Source organism: Myotis yumanensis, unplaced genomic scaffold, assembly GCF_028538775.1.
Source record: "Myotis yumanensis isolate MYYU_CA2020_CCGP unplaced genomic scaffold, mMyoYum1.0.hap1 SCAF_1, whole genome shotgun sequence".
NCBI classification, from domain to species: domain Eukaryota; kingdom Metazoa; phylum Chordata; class Mammalia; order Chiroptera; family Vespertilionidae; genus Myotis; species Myotis yumanensis.
In genome coordinates this window covers 71,168,022-71,189,127 of record NW_027223752.1, presented here as the reverse complement: position 1 = coordinate 71,189,127, position 21,106 = coordinate 71,168,022, and the positions used below count along the sequence as shown (strand labels likewise).

Below are 21,106 nucleotides of genomic sequence, written 5' to 3'. Positions count from 1 at the left end.
TCTTTAATAATGAGGAGAACAGGGTTTTCTCTTTATTGCATTTATTGATAAATACTTTGAGAGCCAAGACTTATCTGAAATCATTTCTAGAGAGACTAGACTCCCTGAAATACAGGCATAGAAATTGTGTGTTCTCTTCTGTCTAAGACTCAGAAAGCCATCATAAAATGTGAATTTGTGTAAGCAGTCAGGCCACTGTAGGCTTTTGGGGAAGCTGCTGAGTATTCTTTAGAGCAAGTCTCTCAAAGGAGCAGATTATGGATATCTGATCTGGACTCCACAGAGCCTGAAGAACACAGCAAAGTTTACTTTAGGATAGAAAGATCACATTTTTTTTGTACCAACATAGGCATAGATATTTCTAGGAATAATCACAATTGTCTAGGAATAATCACAATTTTACCTAAGTAGCAAAGAGTAATTACGTTTTGTGTCCTTGGAGAGAGAGTGGGTTGCTGTAGTGATTCTCCTCACCAATTCCCTGTTAGTTTGGAGAGTTTGAGTTTTTCCAACTCCCTCTACCCCCTCCTCCTTTTAAATGATGTAAAGGAGGGACAAAAAGGGATATCTTCTTTAGTCATCCAGCAATATGACTTAGAAAACATGGGTATGAAACTTGGGAGGTTTTTGTTTTTCTTTCTTTTAAGAAAAACTTTCCTGCTGACCCAAATAGGCAGTCTATCAATTCAGGCAATAGAAAAAAATCTTCATTCATTGATTTACTTTCTTCTGACAATTTAGTGACTATTTTAAAAATTGCAATGAGTTTCTACTAGCATTTATTTTGAGCCAACCCCAAGTTTTATCCAAGAGATGAAGACAGTATCTTCAAAGTTGAGTTTTTAGAAAACTGAGGTTACTTTGTGACTTAGGTTAAAGTAGACTCACTGTATATTTCCCAAATGTTGGGAAGGGTAGCTTAAAAGGACCCTTGTGAGAGGGCTTCATTATGCCTTCTAGTCTTGTCAGAAAATCTGGAGAATACAGTTAGTCATTTTTGCTGGTGATTGTTAATAATCAGAATTGCTTATTGGCAAGTAAAACAATTGGATGATTGCTTAGATTTGACATATCTTTCCCATTTCTGCGATGCAGATATGAGTTTCTAAGATTCTCTGTTCCCCAGTTACCAAATGAAGGATGAGATTAGTTCAGAATATCAGATAATAGTATTTTTTTTTCCACCTCCTGATTACTCAGATTATACAAAGTGGGAAAAGCCCATTTCTTTTTCCCTTTAAATCTGAAAAATAGATTTTTAAAACCTTGTAAAAATGAAACCCCTGTCAAGGGAGATGAGTTAGCAAGAGAATTTTATCTTTACAGAATTTCTCTTTGCCACTTGTTTCAGGTTAATGGTAAGAGTTACCCGCAGGCTAAGTTGCTATTGGGACAGATGGGGGCATTGCATCCAGCCAATAGGCTAGCTGCTTATATCACAGGCAGGTTGCGACCCTCAGTCCTGGACCTCTCAACCCTCAGTACTGTCATCTCCAAGGTAGCATCCAATGCCAAGGTGGCTGCATCCAGGAAACCACGTACCCTGTTGCCTTCAACATCCAATTCCAAAATGGCATCCTCTTCCGGCACTGCAACAAATCACCCTGGGAAGAATCTGAAGGCATTTGTCCCGGCAAAAAGACCAATTGGTAAGTTGGGCTGTATATATGTTTTGGAACTTGGACTTGCTTCTTGGTTTGTGGATATAGTATGGGGGTTATGAAAATTAGAGGAATAAAAAATTTGGCATTATTCTCAATATCTGTCTTGCTCAAATATTTTGGGAATGCCTTGATGATGTATAACACTAGATGAATTGAACTTGTTAGTTTTACAGTTATTGCCCAGACTTTTAGACTTTTATTAATGCAGAAAAAAACGTAGGCTTTAAATTTTGTTTTTAATTTTATATTTAAAAGGAGAATACATAGTCTTAAATACTTTTCCCTAATTTAATATTTCTTCTATAAGGACTGGTGTTATTGGTACCAATCATATGTATGTTCCTTGAACTTGTTAAACAATAGAGGTAGCAGAATCAAAGTGGGTTGAGTTAGTATAGGCTTAAAGTATAGAAGGCTCTTGGAAAACATAATTTCGGGAACATTATTCTATTCATCCCTGTTCTCTGAATGAAAATCTTTTGCTTAACTTTAGTGCTAGAGTCTGTAATAAATTACTCTCTTGAAAGCCTTTGTGTTTTAGCATTGAGAGTATATACAATTGGTTTATTGAATTTCTTTTTGTTGTTTCAAATCTATTTAGGAATGTTAAGTAAAATTGTCTATTACTATATTTTTTTCCTCTAATAGGAAATTGAAGTCTCTGGCTGAATGCTGGAGTTATGTGAAGATGGAGGGATAGGCATTGAATGCCTTAAAAGGGACCCATTTTATCTCTTTTTTTATAAAGTAGTGGTGATTTAAAAAATAAACAGTCCTATTCTGTCCTCTCATGAAAAATGTTTTCATACATGTTAAAAATAAGACAGTAAATCTAACTGTCTTATAAGGGGACTGCAATAAAGAGGTGGAGGTGCTGGGTTAGCAAGAAGTGGTGGAAAAATTTTTTAAATTAGAGTGGGGGGGGGATCTTTATCTGTTTGAAGTTGTGTGCTGCTGTATTATCTTTTTATTTTAATTTTAAAATTTGTTTTCAATCCTCACCTGAGGATGGGAACATTTTAACTGATTTTTAGAGAGTTAGAGAGAGAGGCATCAATGTGAGAAACATCTATTGGTTGCCTGTCGTACACACCCCTACTGGAGATTGAACTCCCACCCTACGCATGTGCCCTGACAAGGAATCAGACCCACAGCCTTTTGGTGTACAGGACAGTACTCCAACTAACTAAGCCACATGGCCAGGGCAGCTGTAGTGTCTTTTTAGTGTCCTGGCAATATGGCTATATTGTGCAGACAAAAGATTTTTAGTAGGAACACCAAATTTTAATTCCTTTCTTGTTAGATTATAAAGGTTGGGCTGAGGGAAGTATTTTGATTTCTGTGTATGGAAATTGACATGTATATTGCAGGTAGGTAGTACCCGTAAGAAGTGGACCCAGTGGTGCACACAATAAATGTTGATAAACACAATCACAAAGAGGATAAAATATGAGAACTGAAGATTTTTGACCTGCAAATTTTTATTTGCAGCGGCACGACCCTCTCCTGGTGGTGTGTTCACACAGTTTGTGATGAGTAAAGTTGGAGCCCTGCAGCAGAAGATACCTGGAGTTAGCACACCCCAACCCCTAACAGGGCCACAGAAGTTCAGTATCAGACCTTCTCCAGTAATGGTCGTCACACCTGTGGTTTCTTCTGAGGCAGTTCAGGTGTGCAGCCCTGTGACTGCTGCTGTCACTACTACCACCCCTCAAGTGTTTTTAGAGAATGTTACTGCTGTGACACCTAAGACTGCTATGTCTGACGTGGGAACTAAAGAAACTACTTATCCTTCTGGTGCCACCACTGCAGGGGTTGTTGAGGTCTCTGAAACTAATACCAGCACTCCTGTAACATCTACCCAATCTACAGGCACTGTGAACCTTATCAAAACAACTGGGATAACTACTCCCGTGACTTCAGTTGCTTTTCCTAAGTCTTTGGTGGCATCTCCAACCATAACTCTTCCTGTTGCTTCCACTGCTTCCACCTCCATAGTCGTGGTGACCACAGCTGCATCTTCCTCCATGGTGACCACACCAACTTCATCTCTTGGCTCTGTTCCCATTATACTCTCAGGAATTGATGGGAATCCACCAGTGAGCCAGAGACCAGGTAAGGCCTAGAGGTTAACTAGCTGGTTTACTATACAGCTGTTCATATAACTTTGTGGTTTGTGATAGGATTATAGATATATCAGGGTAACAGTGTAGGTGTTTCTGCTGTAACATGATACATGTATTCCTGAAAACCTTTGCATTCTGCAAAACTGAACACTAAAAATAAGAGAGCCCATGGTTAATACAGGGTTAGGACAAATCACTGAAAATCTATGCAACCTTGTTATAGAGCACTAGTAAAAACCATAAATGGTACCTTAGTGACAAATTGAACAGTTTTGACAGATGACTTAGTGGTTCTGGAGATTTCTTCAAGATATTAAAAATACTCAAACATCAGAATGGAAATGGTGGATGAAGGATACTGAAATGATACATATGGGAGTGGAGCTCTGAGCCAGTAGTAGAGCAGCCATTAAGGTAGACACTGGAGAAAGTGCAATCTTTTGTGTACTGAGAGCTAGGGATGCACATCTCTGAGGAGAGCACACAAGGAGAGCCTTGGCTGTGCTCCCTTTTTAGGAGTGGGGTAGTGTATTTTTTTTTAATTGAAAAAAAAAAGAAGAAAGATTATAGGCTTCTGCCTATGCTGCAACCAAGCTGAAGGCTTTTTCTTTGTCCTTGCTGAAGGTTAAAATTCTGGGTCCCTTGCTTAGTAAAAATCATTTGTGAATCAGTCCAACTCCCATATATGACTGACATTATTCTCCTACTTAATTATTATACATGAACTGATTGAAAGAAATAAGGCATATTTCTTTGCTTAGGACTAATATTTTATATGCTTATCAACTTTTTAGTCAAAATTAAAATTTTTCTCTTGTTGACTTAGGTTAAGTGAATTTGAAATAGGAATATCTCACATTTTGGTAATTTTTCTATCCTAATTCAACAACTAAAGTAAGTAGTTTTCTTAGTGTACTTGGAGAGGACTTTTATGGAAAAGAGTGAGAGACTTTGCAGGCTTTACGGGGAAATAAATAGCCAACAGCAATTCTCTCTTGGTTAGTGATACTTTTACTACTAAATATTTTTGCCTTTAGTGACATGGTCCAAATCCCTGCTGGCATTTGAGGAAAGAAGTGACTTGGATTTTGTTTATAAGTTGAAGTTCTATTGAAAGGAGAAGTGAATCACAATATTAAATGTGTTTGTCTTCTGCTTCTCCTAATAAGCATATAAAATTGGTTAGTTTAATATTCATTTTTGGAAGTGAGATCATTATTGATGAAGCTGTTTTGATATCCTATGGAATCTCAAGGTTTATATCTTGTCATGTTTTAACTAATCATGTTTCCTAATCCAACCTTTCTTTATATTTTTAATTCTGTCATGAAACTATAAAGTCATTTAGCTTTTTGTAGTTCATTGTTTCTTGGATTTTAGTCGCTCAGATTATATATTCATGTATCTTGCTCTTATTCCCCTTTGTACTATATTGATTTAATATTTTTATTTAAATCAACTCATTATTTAAGTTTGCTTGCTTGTTTGTTTATTTTTGTTAATTTTCACCCAAGGATATTCTTCCACTGATTTTTAGAAAGGGAAGGCGGGGGGAAGAGAGAGAGAGAAACATCAATGTGAGAGAGACACATTGATTGGTTGCCTCCCACATGCAGGTGCCCTGTCTGGGGCCAGGCATCAAACCTGAAACCTAGGTATATGCCCTTGACCGGGAATCAAACCCATGACCCTTCAGTGCACAGGCTGACACTCGAACCACTGAGCCATACCAGCCAGGCTTTAAGTTTGTTTGTTTATTTATATCATTTTAAATCCTCATCTGAGGAGTGAGGATATTTTTTTTTAGAAACAGTGGGAGAGGAGAGAAAAGGAGAAAGAGAGAGAGAGAGAGAGAAAGAGAGAGAGAGAGAGAGATATTGATGTGTAAGAGTAATTTAATTTTGAATCATTCTCCAGATCATAATTTAAATAGAAATGTTCAGGAAATTAATGCTTTAATATGTTTCTTAATTCACATACTATACATAAATGTTTTTAAATTGCACACTATTTTTTTTTTTTTTTTTTAGAAATAGTTTGTTGTCTGTGTTTTATTTTGTTTTCAAGAGAAGTCCTGGATCTTCGATATGTAATTTGTCATGTAAATGTTAGGAATATGTCTTTCTTTTAGAAATTTGATGTTTCATGGGCAGAATGCCTATCATATGGGATATTATATGTTAAGTTAAATCTGTATATTTTTGGTTTGATGATTTTTCTATTTAGTGACAAATGAAAAGATTTATTAATAATGTTAGGTAATTTCCCTAATTTGAATGGTAATATTAGACCAGTTTCATTTATGCTTATTATTATTATTCCTACCTTTTCATCCCCTTGATCAGAAATCTATCTGTACATTATTCGTATTATTTTTCCTATGTCTTTAGTATTTCTAAATATCTCTTCCAAACATTAAAGTGCATCTTTAGGTACTATTAATGGTTTTAAATCTCTCAATTCACATCTTCTGCATTAAACTTTTGCTTTTCTGTTTGTTTTAAAACTATCTTTTGCCTCTTCCTAACCAGGCTTTATTTCCCTGTTTCTTCGATGTCTCTTGCTTTCATTTTATTTTGGGGGGGTGGGGGTGGGGGTATGCATTGTTTTCTTTGTGAAAAACAATTTCCACAAATTTTTAAAAATATATTGTATTGATTTTTTACAGAGAGGAAGAGAGAGGGATAGAGAGTTAGAAACATTGATGAGAGAGAAACATCGATCAGCTGCCCCCCGCACACCCCCCACTGGGGATGTGCCCGAAACCAAGGAACATGCCCTTGACAGGAATCGAATCTGGGACCCTTCAGTCCGAAGGCCGATGCTCTATCCACTGAACCAAACCGGTTAGAGCTCCACACATTTTTTCACTGCTGAATTGTCAGTGAATTTTAAAAGCCAAGAAGTTTGAAGTTTTTTATACTTCATGACTTTTAGTTCTTGACTTTATCTTATTTGATCATGCCCTGTGAAACTAAGTCTTAAGACTAGTAAGTATTAACAGCCTGAATTTTAAAGTTGAAGAAGAGAATTTATCATGAATGATCTCTCTCTTTTTTTTCAAAGGCGGAGATTTATTGAAGAACAAGCACAGACTCCCACATGGGGAGGGCGAAAGAGTCTCCCCTCTTTAGCTTTAATGATAATCCAGATTTAGAGGGCTGTCCATGTTTTCATTAGGCAGCATTGTCTTTTTAAGGGCACCTCTTGACAGTTGATGTTTTTTTTATTTTCCAGTCTAAATGTAAGGCTCTGCAATGTCTGGTTAATACTTTTAAGATAAATTGTTCTCAGCCATAGGACTACTAAATAGTGTATCATAGAGGTACAGGATTTCAATAACTTTATAATTCAAATTAGAAGTTATTTGTAGCATGATCAGATCTTACAATATTTTTCCTACATGTGTTAAAGGGAAATTCTGATACTATGTTTCTATTTTCTGTTTTTCAGAAAATGCCCCTCAAATTTCAGTGGCTACTCCACAGGTTTCTCCTAACCCAGTGAAACGTGCTGGACCTCGATTGTTGTTGATTCCAGTGCAGCAGGGTTCTCCTAATGTCAGACCTGTCTCAAACACACAACTTCCAGGACACCGGATGGTCTTGCAGCCTATTAGGAGCCCAAGTGGAATGAACCTATTCAGGCACCCTAATGGGCAGATTGTTCAGCTCCTCCCTTTGCATCAGCTTCGAAGCTCTAATACCCAACCCAACTTACAGCCTGTCATGTTTCGTAACCCAGGTATAAAACTGGAGATCTTTTGATGAGTTTTTCTTTGGTTGAATTATTTGGCCATATGGTATGTTAATACTCCAGGATTGGTCTCTCAGAATCATCTGTTCAAAAAGAAAAGTATACTTTGGAAGTCTTGATAGGGGCAGTGGTGATTTAATGTTTTCTTTTTCTTACCAGGGTCTGTGGTGGGAATCCGGTTACCCACTCCTTCTAAGCCTTCAGAGACTCCACCAACTACTGCTTCATCCTCTACTTTTTCTGTTATGAGTCCTGTAATTCAAGCTGTTGGGGCTTCTCCAGCAGTGAATGTCATCACTCAGGCACCATCATTGCTTTCTTCTGCACCTAGTTTTGTGTCTCAGTCTGGTACATTGACCCTGAGGATTTCCCCTCCTGAGCCACAAAGCCTTGCAAATAAAACAGGCTCTGAAACCAAAATAACCTATAGCTCAGGAGGGCAGCCTGTTGGTACAGCCAGCCTCGTTCCTCTCCAGTCTGGTAGTTTTGCCTTGTTGCAGCTCCCAGGACAAAAGCCTGTTCCCAGCTCCATTCTTCAACATGTTGCTTCTCTTCAGATGAAGAGAGAATCCCAGAATGCAGACCAGAAAGATGGAACATGCTTTTTAAAAAGAGAGCAGGAAACTAAGAAGGCAAAGGCCCTACAGTCAGATGGAGAAGCTGTAGACTCTGAGGCTAATGCTGTAAAGCAAAACTCAGGAGCTACGGCCTCAGAAGAAACTCTGAATGATTCCTTGGAAGATGGGGGTGATCATTTAGATGAAGAATCTCTTATAAAAGAAGGTCCTGCAACTGTTAAACCTTCTGGGCACTCCTATAGCACTGGGTCACTCACAAGTGAAGACTGTAAAGATGCTAATGAAGGTGGGATTAGGAATCATAATAGTTCTAAAGAAAAACTGACTCTTCTAGAAGTTAAGACCATTTCTGAAAGAGCCAATAATATGACAGTCCAAAGTATAAGTAATGTGCAGCTTAAAAAACTGGGTAATGTGAAAGTGGAACAGCAGAAAGGATTAGACAGTTCAGAGGAGAAATCAAACAAATTTCCACTTATCTCTAAGGAAGACTGTAAACTTGAATTATCAGGGAGCATAGTTGTGGAGGAGCATCGATCTAATCCACAGTCAGAGGCCAAGGAGAAGGGATGTGGAGACTTTCTAATGGACAGTCTTAAGGAAAGATGGAGAAAACACCTGAAGGGCCCATTGACCCAGAAATGTATTGGAACTTCACAAGAATGCAAGAAAGAGGCAGATGAGCAGTTAATTGAAGAAACAAAGACTTGTCAGGAAAATTCAGATGTGTTTCAACAAGAACAATGCATCTCTGGTTTACTTGGAAAAAGTGAAACTACTGAGAATACCAGAGTTTTAAAAACTGAATGTGATTCTTGGAGTAGGATTTCTAGTCCTGCAACCTTTGCCATTGTTCCTAGAAGAGCTACAAAAGGGAGCCGAGGTGAAGGACATTTTCAAGATCATGTACTGCTCTCAAGAGAACAGTCACAACCAAAGCAAGAGAAGAAGGGTGGGAGAAGCAGTGCCGACTTCAGTGTTTGGGATTTGGAAGAAGACGATGAGGAAGATGAGAATGAGAAAACCGATGATTCTATTGATGAGATTGTGGATGTTGTTTCTGACTACCAGAGTGAGGAGGTTGATGATGTAGAAAAGGTGGTGAGCCCATTTTTGTTGTGACTGAAACCTCAAGGATTTAAATGATTTATTAGAGACAGTAGCTTTTCAGAAGATCACTAAGACCTTGATACATTCAATTGGATGCCTAGATTTAGATCATGATTAAATGACTTTGTAGTTTTAGGCTGTGTCAGTCAGGTAACATTTATTGAGCTTATATTGTTCTTTGAGATTTGTCTGATATTATGGAAAGGCTGGCTTAAGCCTTTTGAAGATAGATGCTTGTGATGCTCTGTCAAGTTAGGTTTAAAAAAGGAAATCCTGAAACTACTACTACCATTTGATCCCAATTATTTTTTTGACATTTTCTATATAAAGTGATTGTAGCTCATCTGGTAGATGCATAAAAAACAGAGTAATGGGTGACCTTAGAACTGGGGGAGAACTTATCTACCTGTACTTAAGAGACATGTTCTTTTTGGAGAACAATGGAAAATACCAATATTTTAATATGATTGTGCCTTAAGTTTTTCTTTATCTCCTAAAATTAAATAGTTTTTAGAATTTATATTCTGAACTTCGGTGGTCTTCCTTTTTAATATGATCTTTATAATTTATTCTTCTGAAGCCATTTTTGTAGGTTCCCTATTTAGGGTTGTATTTACTGAACTAAGTAACTGAGTCAGTGTGATATAGGGCAGGAGTTGGGCAATCTTTTTCTGTAAAGGGCTGAATTACAGGCTAGACTCAATTGCTGTTGTAGCATAAAAGCAGCCACGAACATTAGTAAGTGAATAAGTTTAGTAGCTGTGTTCCAGTAAACCTTTACTTACCGAAACAGGTGGTGGGCTGTGTTTGCTGACCCTGACATGGGATCTGCTGTAAATCATAAGGAGGTTATACAGATGCCTGTGGGATGCCCTGAAATCTAAAAGGAATGAGTCCCTCTTCAGGAGCAGATAATATGGGCCTTTGCACTGATTGTAATGCAGTGGGTTATTTTAGAATTTCACTTCCTTGTTCACTGAGCCTTTGTTACCTAGTCCTTCTATGTTAATAACTAACCACCTTATGCAGATAAAACATAAAAATAGTATTTTAAAACTCTAAAATGTTTAAATATTTTTGTGTTGGTTATTTCTATAACCTCAGTTGTCTTTTATAAAACGACAACCTAACCCTACAATTGGATGGTTCTATAGCATATGCCTTACATTCTTCCTCTAGTCTAGTCCTTTTTGAGGATAGACATCTGTAGGTAGCTGTGAAGAATCTGAATTCACTGAGTTTGGGAGTTAGATTGCATAGATAGTCTTGCAGAGTCTCCCATTGTAAGTCAGCCTGGGTTAGCATCAGACCAAAAACAGTCCAACTTTAAAACCAGTGAAAACTATTGCTATCATAAAATTGACTTAATAGAACATTTAGAGTGTCTTTTATACAGGGTTGCATTGCTTGAATTTCATAATAGGGAATATGACATACAAGGTACACTGACTTTTTTAAAATGAAGAACATTATATTAAAAAATCTCTAAAATCTAAATTCTACATTGTATTTATGTACATGTATACAATTATGATATCTTTATGCTTGTGATTAACATTATATTGAAATAGTGTAAGGAAAGTTGTGAGTAGCTTCCTTAATTTAAAACTTCCATTGTGAAGTTTATTGGATGTTATTTACAAAGTCTGAAGTTTAAGCCATGCAGTAGACAGACATTCTTCAGTTTAAATATTATAAAGCATCTATCAACATATTATCCAGACTCTTTAGATTCTTTTGGGAATCTGATGATTTAGGTTCTTAGAGTTAAATTTTTTGCAGTTAATTTTAATACACGTTGTTTACATTGTTTAAATTTAAGATACATTGTTTAAATTGTGCTTAAATTGGGGGACATAAATGATGGCTTGCATTTAGGGTCTATCAGCCTTATGAAGCCCATAATTTGGGGGTAAGTAATTTTTACAACAAGCTTAAATATAGAATTATTAAGGTGATTGGGATGCTTTATTTTTGAGTTGTGCCTCTTTGGAACAGTGTGATTATAGATAACATTTTCCCTCTTTAGTTTCTGGCATAGTAAACACTACTTTTAAAGGTGGACTTAAAGATATCTGCATATCTCATAATCCGTATATTTGGTTATATAAAATGCACAGTGAGTTTCTGTGACAGGTGCTCAATAAATGCCTTCTGATTGGCTCGTTTTTTAGAATAATTAGCAAGTAGAGCAAGCCTGAGCTGCTTTTGCTATCTGAAATTCTTCAGAAGCTCTCCTGTGGGGTTGAGAGATTTTAAAGACTGAGCTATATTTTTGTTCCTATACCTGCCTTGAGTATGTTTTTGTGGGTGTCGGTGTGTGATTAGCTATGACTCACTCTTTAAACATTTTTTTCAATTGCAGTTTACATTCGGTATTATTTTGTATTAGTTTTAGTTGTATAGTATAGAGGTTAGACAATCATATACTTTACAAAGTGTTCCCCCAGTATTTCCAGTACCCACCTGGCACCATACATAGGCACTAGAATATTATTGACTATATTCCCTCTACTGTACTTTATATCTCTGTGACTATTTTGTAGCTTTCAATTTGTACTTCTTAATTCCTTCACCTTTTCCACCCAGTCTCACCCTCCCCGACTTTTGGCAACCATCAGTCTGTATCCATGAGTCTATCATGAAGCACCCTTAAAATATATCCTGAATTTTTCTTTTTTCTATTTTCCCCTTTGCCAAATTTTATTTTACTGCTATATAATCTTAAGGATTATGCAGTTTTAATATATTTATTACTGAATTTTATCTATTAGGCATCAATACAGACTTTTGGGCTATATTTTTATTGCCATAACTGCCTTGAGTATGCTTTTGTGAATGTTTAATACTACATGTGATTTATGTAATTCTTAGTTTTTAGCTTCATCCATATTTTTATGAGTTAATTCCCTCTTATGATTAACAAATTTAGGATTATCAGTACTCCTGGTATAAGATCAGTGCTTGGCACTAGTTGGTTTTTACAAGGGGAGCATTCAATTGAATAGTTTAGGTGTGCTTGCTTCCCAATACTTTATTTACTGTTGGAATGTTGTGTTTCAGGAAAACTGTGTAGAATTCATTGAGGATGAGGAGGAACAGGTGGACATTGAGACTGTGGAAGAGTTCTCTGAGGAAATTAATGTTGAGCATATGAAGACCACAGCTACCCACACACAGACTTTTAAACAGACGTAAGTTTTATTTCTTTTTGGGTTATTATTTTTTGACCATAAACAAAACTTTTATTTAGGAGCTGTGGAGTAACTAACTTGGTTTTTTATTGCTCTAGCTTTTTTTCTGATTAGTAAATGAGGAGAGGGGAGCTGGAATTCAGAGGTAATTAACTTGCCTTGGTTATTGCTAGGAGACAATGTAAATATGAATAATAAGCGTTTGGAACCTATACACACTGGTATTCATATACTAGTTTTGCTAATTTGTAGGTACTTAAGCTTGGACAAAGTCTTTTTTTTTTTAAGTTGATTTTAGAGAGAGGAAGGGAGGGGAATAGAGAGACAGAAAAACTGATGAGAAAGAAATATCAATTGGCTGTCTCCTACACACCTCTCCACTAGAGATCAAGCCGGCAACCAGGGCATGTGCCCTGACCAGGAATCGAACCGTGACCTCATGATTCATAGGTTGACGCTCATCCACTGAGCCATGCCGGCCAGGCAGTTCCATTATCTTTAAAAGATTAAGACATTAACCACCATATAAAGTAGTAATGAGTTGAGAAAGTAATTTTTAAAAAAATTTATTGGGGTGTCACTGGTTAACAAAATTATATAGGTTTCAGGTGCACAATTCCACAACACATCGTGTGTACACTGTATTGTACATCACCCCCAAGTCAAGTCTCCTTCCATCACCATTTATTCCCCCATACCCTCCTTCACTGCCCTCTACCCTCTTCCCCCGGCAGTCACCACACTGTTGTACGTGCCCAAGAGTTTTTTTTCTCTTTTTCCCCCCTTATTGCTTAATCCCTCCATACTTCCCAGTCTCCCTTCCCCGCCCCTTCCCCCAACAGCTGTCAGCCTGCTCTCTATGTGTCTGTCTATATTTTGCTTGTTAGTTCATTTTGTTCACCAGATTTCATATATGAGTGAAATCATACAGTGCTTGTCTTTCTCTGGCTGGTTTATTTTACTTAGCATAATGATCTCCAGGTCCATCCATGCTGTCACAAAGATAAAGTAATGTTGAGAAAGTCTAAGGGAGGGGAAAGTAGTCCTACTAGTAGTTTTCTTTATTCCAGAGCGCTAATTGGAGGCTACTTCAGTTGCCTACTGGTTAAGCTTGAAAGAGTTTAAATCTCTTAAAAACTTAATTAGACTTAATTAAGTTTAGCAGTATTGGCTGGATATTTAAGTTCAGCATAGTAAAAATTGAGTTCCTAAATAATAGCAACAAATAAAAAATGTTTTCTAAAAACTATCAATAGTAACAGAAAGAAACCTGGGACTATTAACAAAAGTTTTATAAGATGTTATTGAAAGACATTGAAGAAAAATTCACTAAATGGAGGTATACCAAGTTAATGAACTGAAATAAAGGGCCAAGACCTGTCAGGGCACACACAGGAATCAACCAATGAGTGCATAAATAAGTGGAACAACAAATCTTTCTCTCGCTCTTATCAATTAATAAATAAAGGACCAAGAATAACCAAAACACACAGAGCACAAACTGTTGTAAAACAGCAGATTATTAAGAATTTAAAAGTTATTGTCTATTAGAACACCAAGAAAACAGTGAGAAGGCAAACTTAAACTGTAAAAGAAATATTTACAGTGTTTGACAAAGAATTACTATCAAGGATATAAACTGTTACAAGTCAGTAAGAAAAAAATAATTCAGTTAGAAAAGGAAGTAATGGTTATCTCAGGCAATTCACATGAGGAAACCTGGATAGCCAGTAAACAATGAAAATTTGTTGAACCTCACAAGGAATTAGGGAAATGCAAATTTAAACCACAATGACTTCATCATTTCACACCCATAAGATTGGCAAAATTGAAATTTCTGATAGTACTAATTGTGGAGCAATGGGAACATACTACAGGTGGGGAGTGTAAATTGTTAAAACCTTTGGCGAGAAGTGTGACATTACTAAAGTTGAAGATGTACACGCCTTGTATTCACCTATTCTACTCCTAGATATATGCCCTAAAAAAGCATGTACAAGGGGTCATGTATGGGACTATCCACTGCAGCATTGTCAAAATTTGTAAACAACCTAAGCAACTACTAACATTCTGAAAAAATAAATTTTGGAAAATTTACACTTAAAATGATTGAACTAGAACTGTAATTGTATCAACATGTCTCAAATGTAAGGTGAGTGGAACAGATCAGTTAAATAAAGATACCCTTGCCGAAACTGGTTTGGCTCAGTGGATAGAGCGTCGGCTTGCGGACTGAAGGGTCCTGGGTTCGATTCCGGTCAAGGGCATGTACCTGGGTTGCGGCCACATCCCCAGTAGGAGATGTGCAGGAGGCAGCTGATCGATGTTTCTCTCTCATCGATGTTTCTAACTCTCTATCTCTCTCCCTTCCTCTCTGTAAAAAATCAATAAAATATATTTTAAAAAAAATAAAATAAAAAAAATAAAGATACCCTATACTTAATATATAATGTTTAATGTGCTATGTAATATTTTCTGTTTAGAGATATATCCTACATACCTAATAAAACTAAATATATGCATGGTAAGCTCAGTTTGGGAGTGTTTACCTATGAGAAAGAACAAGGACATGGTATTGAGTACAGCTGCTCTTAGTTTTTAGAGGTTTTATTTCTCAAGCTGGGTGGTAGATACCTGGATTTCCATTATATGTTTGTTTAGACTGGTTTGTATGTTTGAAGTATGTTGTGATTGAAAAAAGTAATTAGTGTTAGGGACTATTTGAACACCGTTTATTAGAGAAAGAAGTAAGTTATATTGCCACATATCAGACCTTGGAGGAAAGAAGCTAGTTACAATTTAGATAATTTGAGATGGTTTGGTTTAATATAGTTGTGAAAATAGATCTTAGATTACTGAATTTTAGTAAGACATTGAAAAATACTATCTTTATCTAGGTGCCGTACCCATTTGTCTGCAGATGAAAAAGCTGCTGAAAGAAGTCGAAAGGTAGTTATAATATATTTAATGATAATTATCCTATCTAATAATAGACAAACATGGTAATTGACTGTACCTTCGCTACGCCTCCCATTGGCTAATTAGCGTGATTTGCAAATTAACCGCCAACAAAGATGGCGGCTAATTTGCATACTGCAGGCAGGGCGGGCCATCGCAGCCGCCATCCTGGGCCACAGGCCGGCCCCAGAAGCCGGTGATCTGGGGGGAGATGGGGGTCCCTTGCCCAGGCCTGACACCTCTGGTGGAGGCATCAGGCCTGGGCAAGGGGCCGATCTGGCAATCGGAGAGTGATGGAGGTTGACGCCTCTGGCTGAGGCGTCAGGCCTGGGTGGGGGGCGGAGCCTGCAATCGGAGGGGTCTGGGGGTCCCTTGCCTGGGCCAGAGGCGTCAGGCCTGGGCGGGGGGCGGAGCTGTCAATTGGAGGGTTCTGGGGGTCCCCTGTCCAGGCTTGACGCCTCGGCGAGAGGCGTCAGGCCTTGGTGGGGGGCCAAGCCGGAGATCAGAGGGAGATGGGGGTCCCCTGCCCAGGCCTGACACCTCTGGCGGAGGCGTCAGGCCTGGGCAAGGGGCCGATCCTGCGATTGGGGGTCGACGCCTCTGGCCGAGGCGTCAGGCCTGGGCGGTTGGCGGATCCGGCAATCGGAGGGGTCTGGGGGTCCCCTGCCCAGGCCTGACGCCTGGGCCAGAGACGTCAGGCTGGGGGGTGGGGCGGCAAGCCGGCGATTGGTGTGAACTACAGAGGAGAAACACCTTTTCTGACCACTCATTGGTTAAGCTCCCTGTATGCCACTGGTAATATTCTTAGTAACTTGGGTAATAAGAATCCAAAAAGGTGATCTAGGGTTTTTCACCACACTCCTGGCGAAAAAAACGAAGATCTGCTGCTGGAGGGCTAAGAAATGTCATATCCTGCCCTAGCCGGTTTGGCTCAGTGGATAATGCCTTGGCGCTGTCTTTCCTTTTCTCTTCCACATTCTCTAAAAATCAATGGAAACATATTCTCAGGTGAGGATAAAATAAATAATAAAGAAATTATTATTACATGAAAGATACATCTTGAAAATGCCTAAAGAAAGTTGTCATTTTTTCATGGTGAAGGGACTGGAGTCCATGTTGATGAAAAAACCTTGCTGGCTGCGGTGACTGGCAGTGGCTGCAGCAGCGGGGTGATGGGGCTGGTGCCTTCCCCTGATCAGCCCGGTCACCTCCTACAAAGGGAGGCCAGACTGCGGCTTAGGCCCTATCCCCAAGGGGAGCAGGGAGCGGGCCTAAGCCATCACTAGGACATCCCCTGAGAGCTCCCAGTATATGAGAGGGGGCAGGCTGGGTTGAGGAACACCCCCCCTCCCCCAGTGCATGATTTTCGTGCACTAGGCCCCTAGTATTAGATATATTCAGGGTTAGTCTTGCTAGTGAGTTAATATAGTCAGCTTTTTTTTTTTTTCAACCCTTAATGAAATTATATTTTTAATGCTATTTCTCTTCTTAATTCTCTCTTCTACCCAGATGGTAGAATAATTTAGAAGCATTAAAATGGATGTAATTAAATTAAATTATGCATTTAATTAAAATTGATGTGCATAATCAGGTTTTATAAATTTCTTGACCATTTTAATCCTATAATATAATGATATGCTATAAAACAAGCTGGCATTCTTCAGTGATTTTTCAGTAACCTGAAAATTAATTATTCTCTATAATGATGGCTAGCAGTTTAAGGAGCCATGAAATTAAAACCTTCTTTGATTTTATTAATATATTTACTGTATATTATGGTATAATTAAGCCAAGTTTTCTCTTTATTCTTATTGACATTAAGAATGCAAGAGAGTTTGGTAGTTTAAATCATTTTCCACTTGCTATTCTGTCTTTTTTTTAAAATATATTTTTATTGATTTCAGAGAGGAAGGGAGAAGGAAAGAGAGAGAAACATCAATGATGAGAGGGAATCATTGATCAGCTGCCTCCTGCACGCCCTCTACTATGGATCAAGCCCACAACCCGGGCATGTGCCCTTGACCAGAATCGAACCCGGGACTCTTCAGTCCGCAGGCTGACGCTCTATCCACTGAGCCAAACCAGCTAGGGCACTATTCTGTCTTCTTTTTAAAAAAGTACATTTTATTGATTTTTTACAGAGAGGAAGGGAGAGAGAGAGTTAGAAACATCGATGAGAGAGAAACATCGATCAGCTGCCTCCTTCACACCCCCTACTGGGGATGTGCCTGCAACCAAGGTACATGCCCTTGACCGGAATTGAACCTGGGACCCTTCAGTCCACAGGCCGGCACTCTATCCACTGAGTCAAATGGGTTAGGGCTTGTCTTCTTAATTTAAGAGATAAAGACAGTGATAGAGCTTGGGTTGAGTTGAAGGGTGGTATTCAGATTCTTTCTTAAAAACCACTTGGTATGGTTAGTTTGAGTTTGATCTGATTTTGGGGATCACATGATACATATTTACATGCTTGTAATCAATTTTGTACATATTACTATATTTTTTCATTCATATTAAAACATTTTTCAGATAAAATATTTTTCAAACTTATTTATACAATCTATTGTTTTTGTGCCCTAATTATTATATGCAAATTATTTATAACGTTTTGCTATATTTAAACTTGGTATTAGATTTTATTCTGTCTTGTTATATCTTTTATTCTCCCGTACTATACTAATGCTCAACAAGTTTAACTTTAGAAAGAAAGTGATTTTAGTTCTGGCCAAGTAGCTTATTAGTTGGTTAGAGTGTTGTCCCAATATGCTAAGGTTTGGGGTTGGATCCCTGGTCAGGGCACATACAAGAATCAATCAATGAATGTGTAAATAAATGGAACAACAAATTTCCTCCTTCTCTTTCTCTCTCTAAAAATCAATGGGAAAAAAACACACAATAATTTTATGTAAGAGTTTCGGTACTAGCAGGGTTATGATAAAGACCGTGTCAGATAAAAAAAAAAAAAAGACAACTAGACCCATCAGGGAGGGAAAAACAAAATCAAGAAACTATAGGAAGACAGGAAGTGTATTTATTACTTTGTATAAATAGTATTCACATTGTCATAATAGGGTAGTCACTGTTAGTGATTTTTTAAAACCTGTATTATCACAAATAAAGTGTGGAAGACTTAGTTTTAGTGTTGAAAAATGTTTAAGTACAAATGACAAATTGGGAGATAGAAGAGCAAAGAAGAAATAAGGGGAAGGATAACAAGTGCTGGTAACCTCATTTTACAGAGATACTGCCTAGTGATGAAGTAAGAGATTGAGATCAGTATTATATTCAAGTTGCAAAGGGATCAATAGAAGAACTAAAATTAATGGTATGTTTGTATTAGGAAGATGGGATGATGAAATGAAGAGAGTGGTGTGGGCTAAATTCTCTTTTACATAATAGGAAGTGGATAGATAGCATTGAAAATTGACAAGCATATGCTTATATTACTATTTATTGTTTAGGTATAGTTTTAAGAGCCAGAAAAAGCATCTGTAAGCATCAAGTGGCCTGGCTGGTGTGGCTCAGTGGTTGAGCATTGACCTATTAAACAGTAGGTCATGGTTCGATTCCCAGTCAGGGCACATGCCCGGGTTGCGGGTTTGATCCCAGTGTCGGGCGTGCAGGAGGCAGCCAATCAATGATTCTCTCATCATTGATGTTTCTATCTCTATCTTTCCCTTTCTCTCTGAAATCAATTAAAATAATACAAAAAAAAGGATCAAGTGGTTGTTTCTGTGGGTTTATATACAGGTGAAGGGCACAGTTGCTTTTCATTATAAACCTTTTAAATATTTATATTAAAAACCCTATGTGCATCTATTACTTCTTGCATCTATAATACATAATTTAAAATTGTTTTTGAGTATATTTTTATTGATTTCAGAGAGGAAGGGAGAGAGAGAGAGAGAGAGAGAGAAACAATGATGAGAGAGAATCATTGATCGGCTGCCTCCTGCACACCCCCTACTGGGGACTAAGTCTGCAACCAGAGCATGTGCCCTGATGGGGAATTGAACCCTGACCTCCTAGTAGTTCATAGGTTGTTGCTCAGCCACTGAGCCACACTGGCCGGGCTATATAATACATAATTTTTAAAAAATTGAAATAAGAGAGAAAGCATGACTAAGGCATCCTGAGGGTCAAGAAAAAATTTTCTGAAAAAATGCAAAGTTTGAGTTTTAAATGTTAGATTAAGAATTTGCACCGTTAAATTAAAAAAAAAAGGGATTTACATTGTTAGGTTTTGAGGAAGGATAGACTAGTAGTATGTTGAGAGGCTATGATAGTTCAGGCAGAAGATGGTGGGTGTCTGATATAGAGCAATGCCATTTGGGATGGAGGAAGCGGGAAGGTACACGTGAAAGATATTTAGGTGTTCATTTTTTGTTTGTACAGACTTCACCAGTTCCTATAAAACTGAAGCCTGAATACTGGAGTGAAAAATTACAGAAAGAAGCAGAAGCTTTTGCTTATTATCGCCGGACGCACACTGCCAATGAGCGGCGCCGGCGTGGTGAAATGAGGGATCTCTTTGAGAAACTGAAGATCACATTGGGATTACTTCACTCTTCCAAGGTTTCCAAAAGTCTCATTCTTAATAGGGTAAGTGTTCTGTATAGACATTAAGAGCTTGACTAAGAATCTTCTAAACATAAAAGATAAAGTATTATCACACAAGGGAGGTTGAAATAGAGTTGTATTTAACATTTGAATATGGACTAGTGAAGGCCCAATACATCCTTCAGGGGGAAAAGTTTTTTTGTTGTGTCAGAGTAGCTTTTCATTAAAAGCCAGATTCTTAATCAACAGAGCCATCCTTCCTTCAAATAAAGCAAAAACCCTAGTAAGCTCTGTTTAGCACAGTCTCTGTACATTGGTGTGCTCCATAGCACTTAGAACAATTTATCACAGTGAAAAGCACAACATAAGTGATATTTTAACATACTTCTTAGAATCCTTTTAAAAGAAAATCTGAAATATTCAAGCTAGTGAAAGTTTTAAGTTTGCATGTAGACTGTCTAAGGCAATTTCATATAAGTTGCTTTTAAAGTAGAAGTTGGAGGGGAGTACAAGGCAAGCATTCATAGTTCTCTAAACAAAGTTATTTCAATCAGATTTTACTTTGGGAAATGACTTTAAAGTTGATTATTAAAATCTAAACAGAGTAAAACGTTTTGTAACACCTTGTAGTTGTGGAAACACCTGTTACCCACTCAGTGATGCTTTTTGGAAATAATCATGTTCCTTAGAATTACAAGCCAGAAAGCCTGCAGTTTAACAAAAAATAATATATGGATTATTTTAAATGGCATTATAAAATTCTCTAAAATATTAGATTAAATTTTTTTAATTAAAGAAGTTGTGTAGGAAGAGCAAGTTGATTGACATATTATTATTTCTATTTTTAGGCATTCAGTGAAATTCAGGGACTAACAGATCAAGCTGACAAGTTGATAGGACAGAAAAATCTCCTGACTCGAAAAAGAAATATTTTGATACGGAAAGTATCATCTCTTTCAGGTGAGATATGTAAATGATCTTTGGTGAAGAGCATGATAACAGTTTTAGTAAAGAGAAATTCTCAATAGCTCTTTCAGATATTCTAGTTTAAGGCTTGGTTCCCATAATTAACGGCAGAGTTATCTTTTGACTAAATGGGGCGGTTTCTCTTGGTTTATAATCACTCTTGCCTTCCATAGTTTTGGGGAATATAGTTAAAT

General features: G+C 37.6%; 1 protein-coding gene across 19 annotated transcripts in view; it reads left to right on the top strand.

Annotated features, from left to right (window-relative positions):
• The window catches only part of MGA (MAX dimerization protein MGA), a 144,815-nt gene that overhangs the window by 116,113 nt on the left and 7,596 nt on the right, over positions 1-21,106 (top strand). For 6 of the 19 annotated variants that reach the window (XM_070424787.1, XM_070424771.1, XM_070424821.1 and 3 more), the window contains exons 14-21: positions 1,352-1,649; positions 3,156-3,779; positions 7,244-7,534; positions 7,706-9,225; positions 12,298-12,428; positions 15,326-15,377; positions 19,782-19,988; positions 20,795-20,906. In XM_070424787.1, coding sequence (XP_070280888.1) covers positions 1,352-1,649; positions 3,156-3,779; positions 7,244-7,534; positions 7,706-9,225; positions 12,298-12,428; positions 15,326-15,377; positions 19,782-19,988; positions 20,795-20,906 — 3,235 coding nt within the window. Of the gene's footprint in view, positions 1-1,351; positions 1,650-3,155; positions 3,780-7,243; positions 7,535-7,705; positions 9,226-12,297; positions 12,429-15,325; positions 15,378-19,781; positions 19,989-20,794; positions 20,907-21,106 lie in introns of those variants that run through there. The other 13 variants (XM_070424841.1, XM_070424806.1, XM_070424852.1 and 10 more) reach the window with 11 other exon arrangements.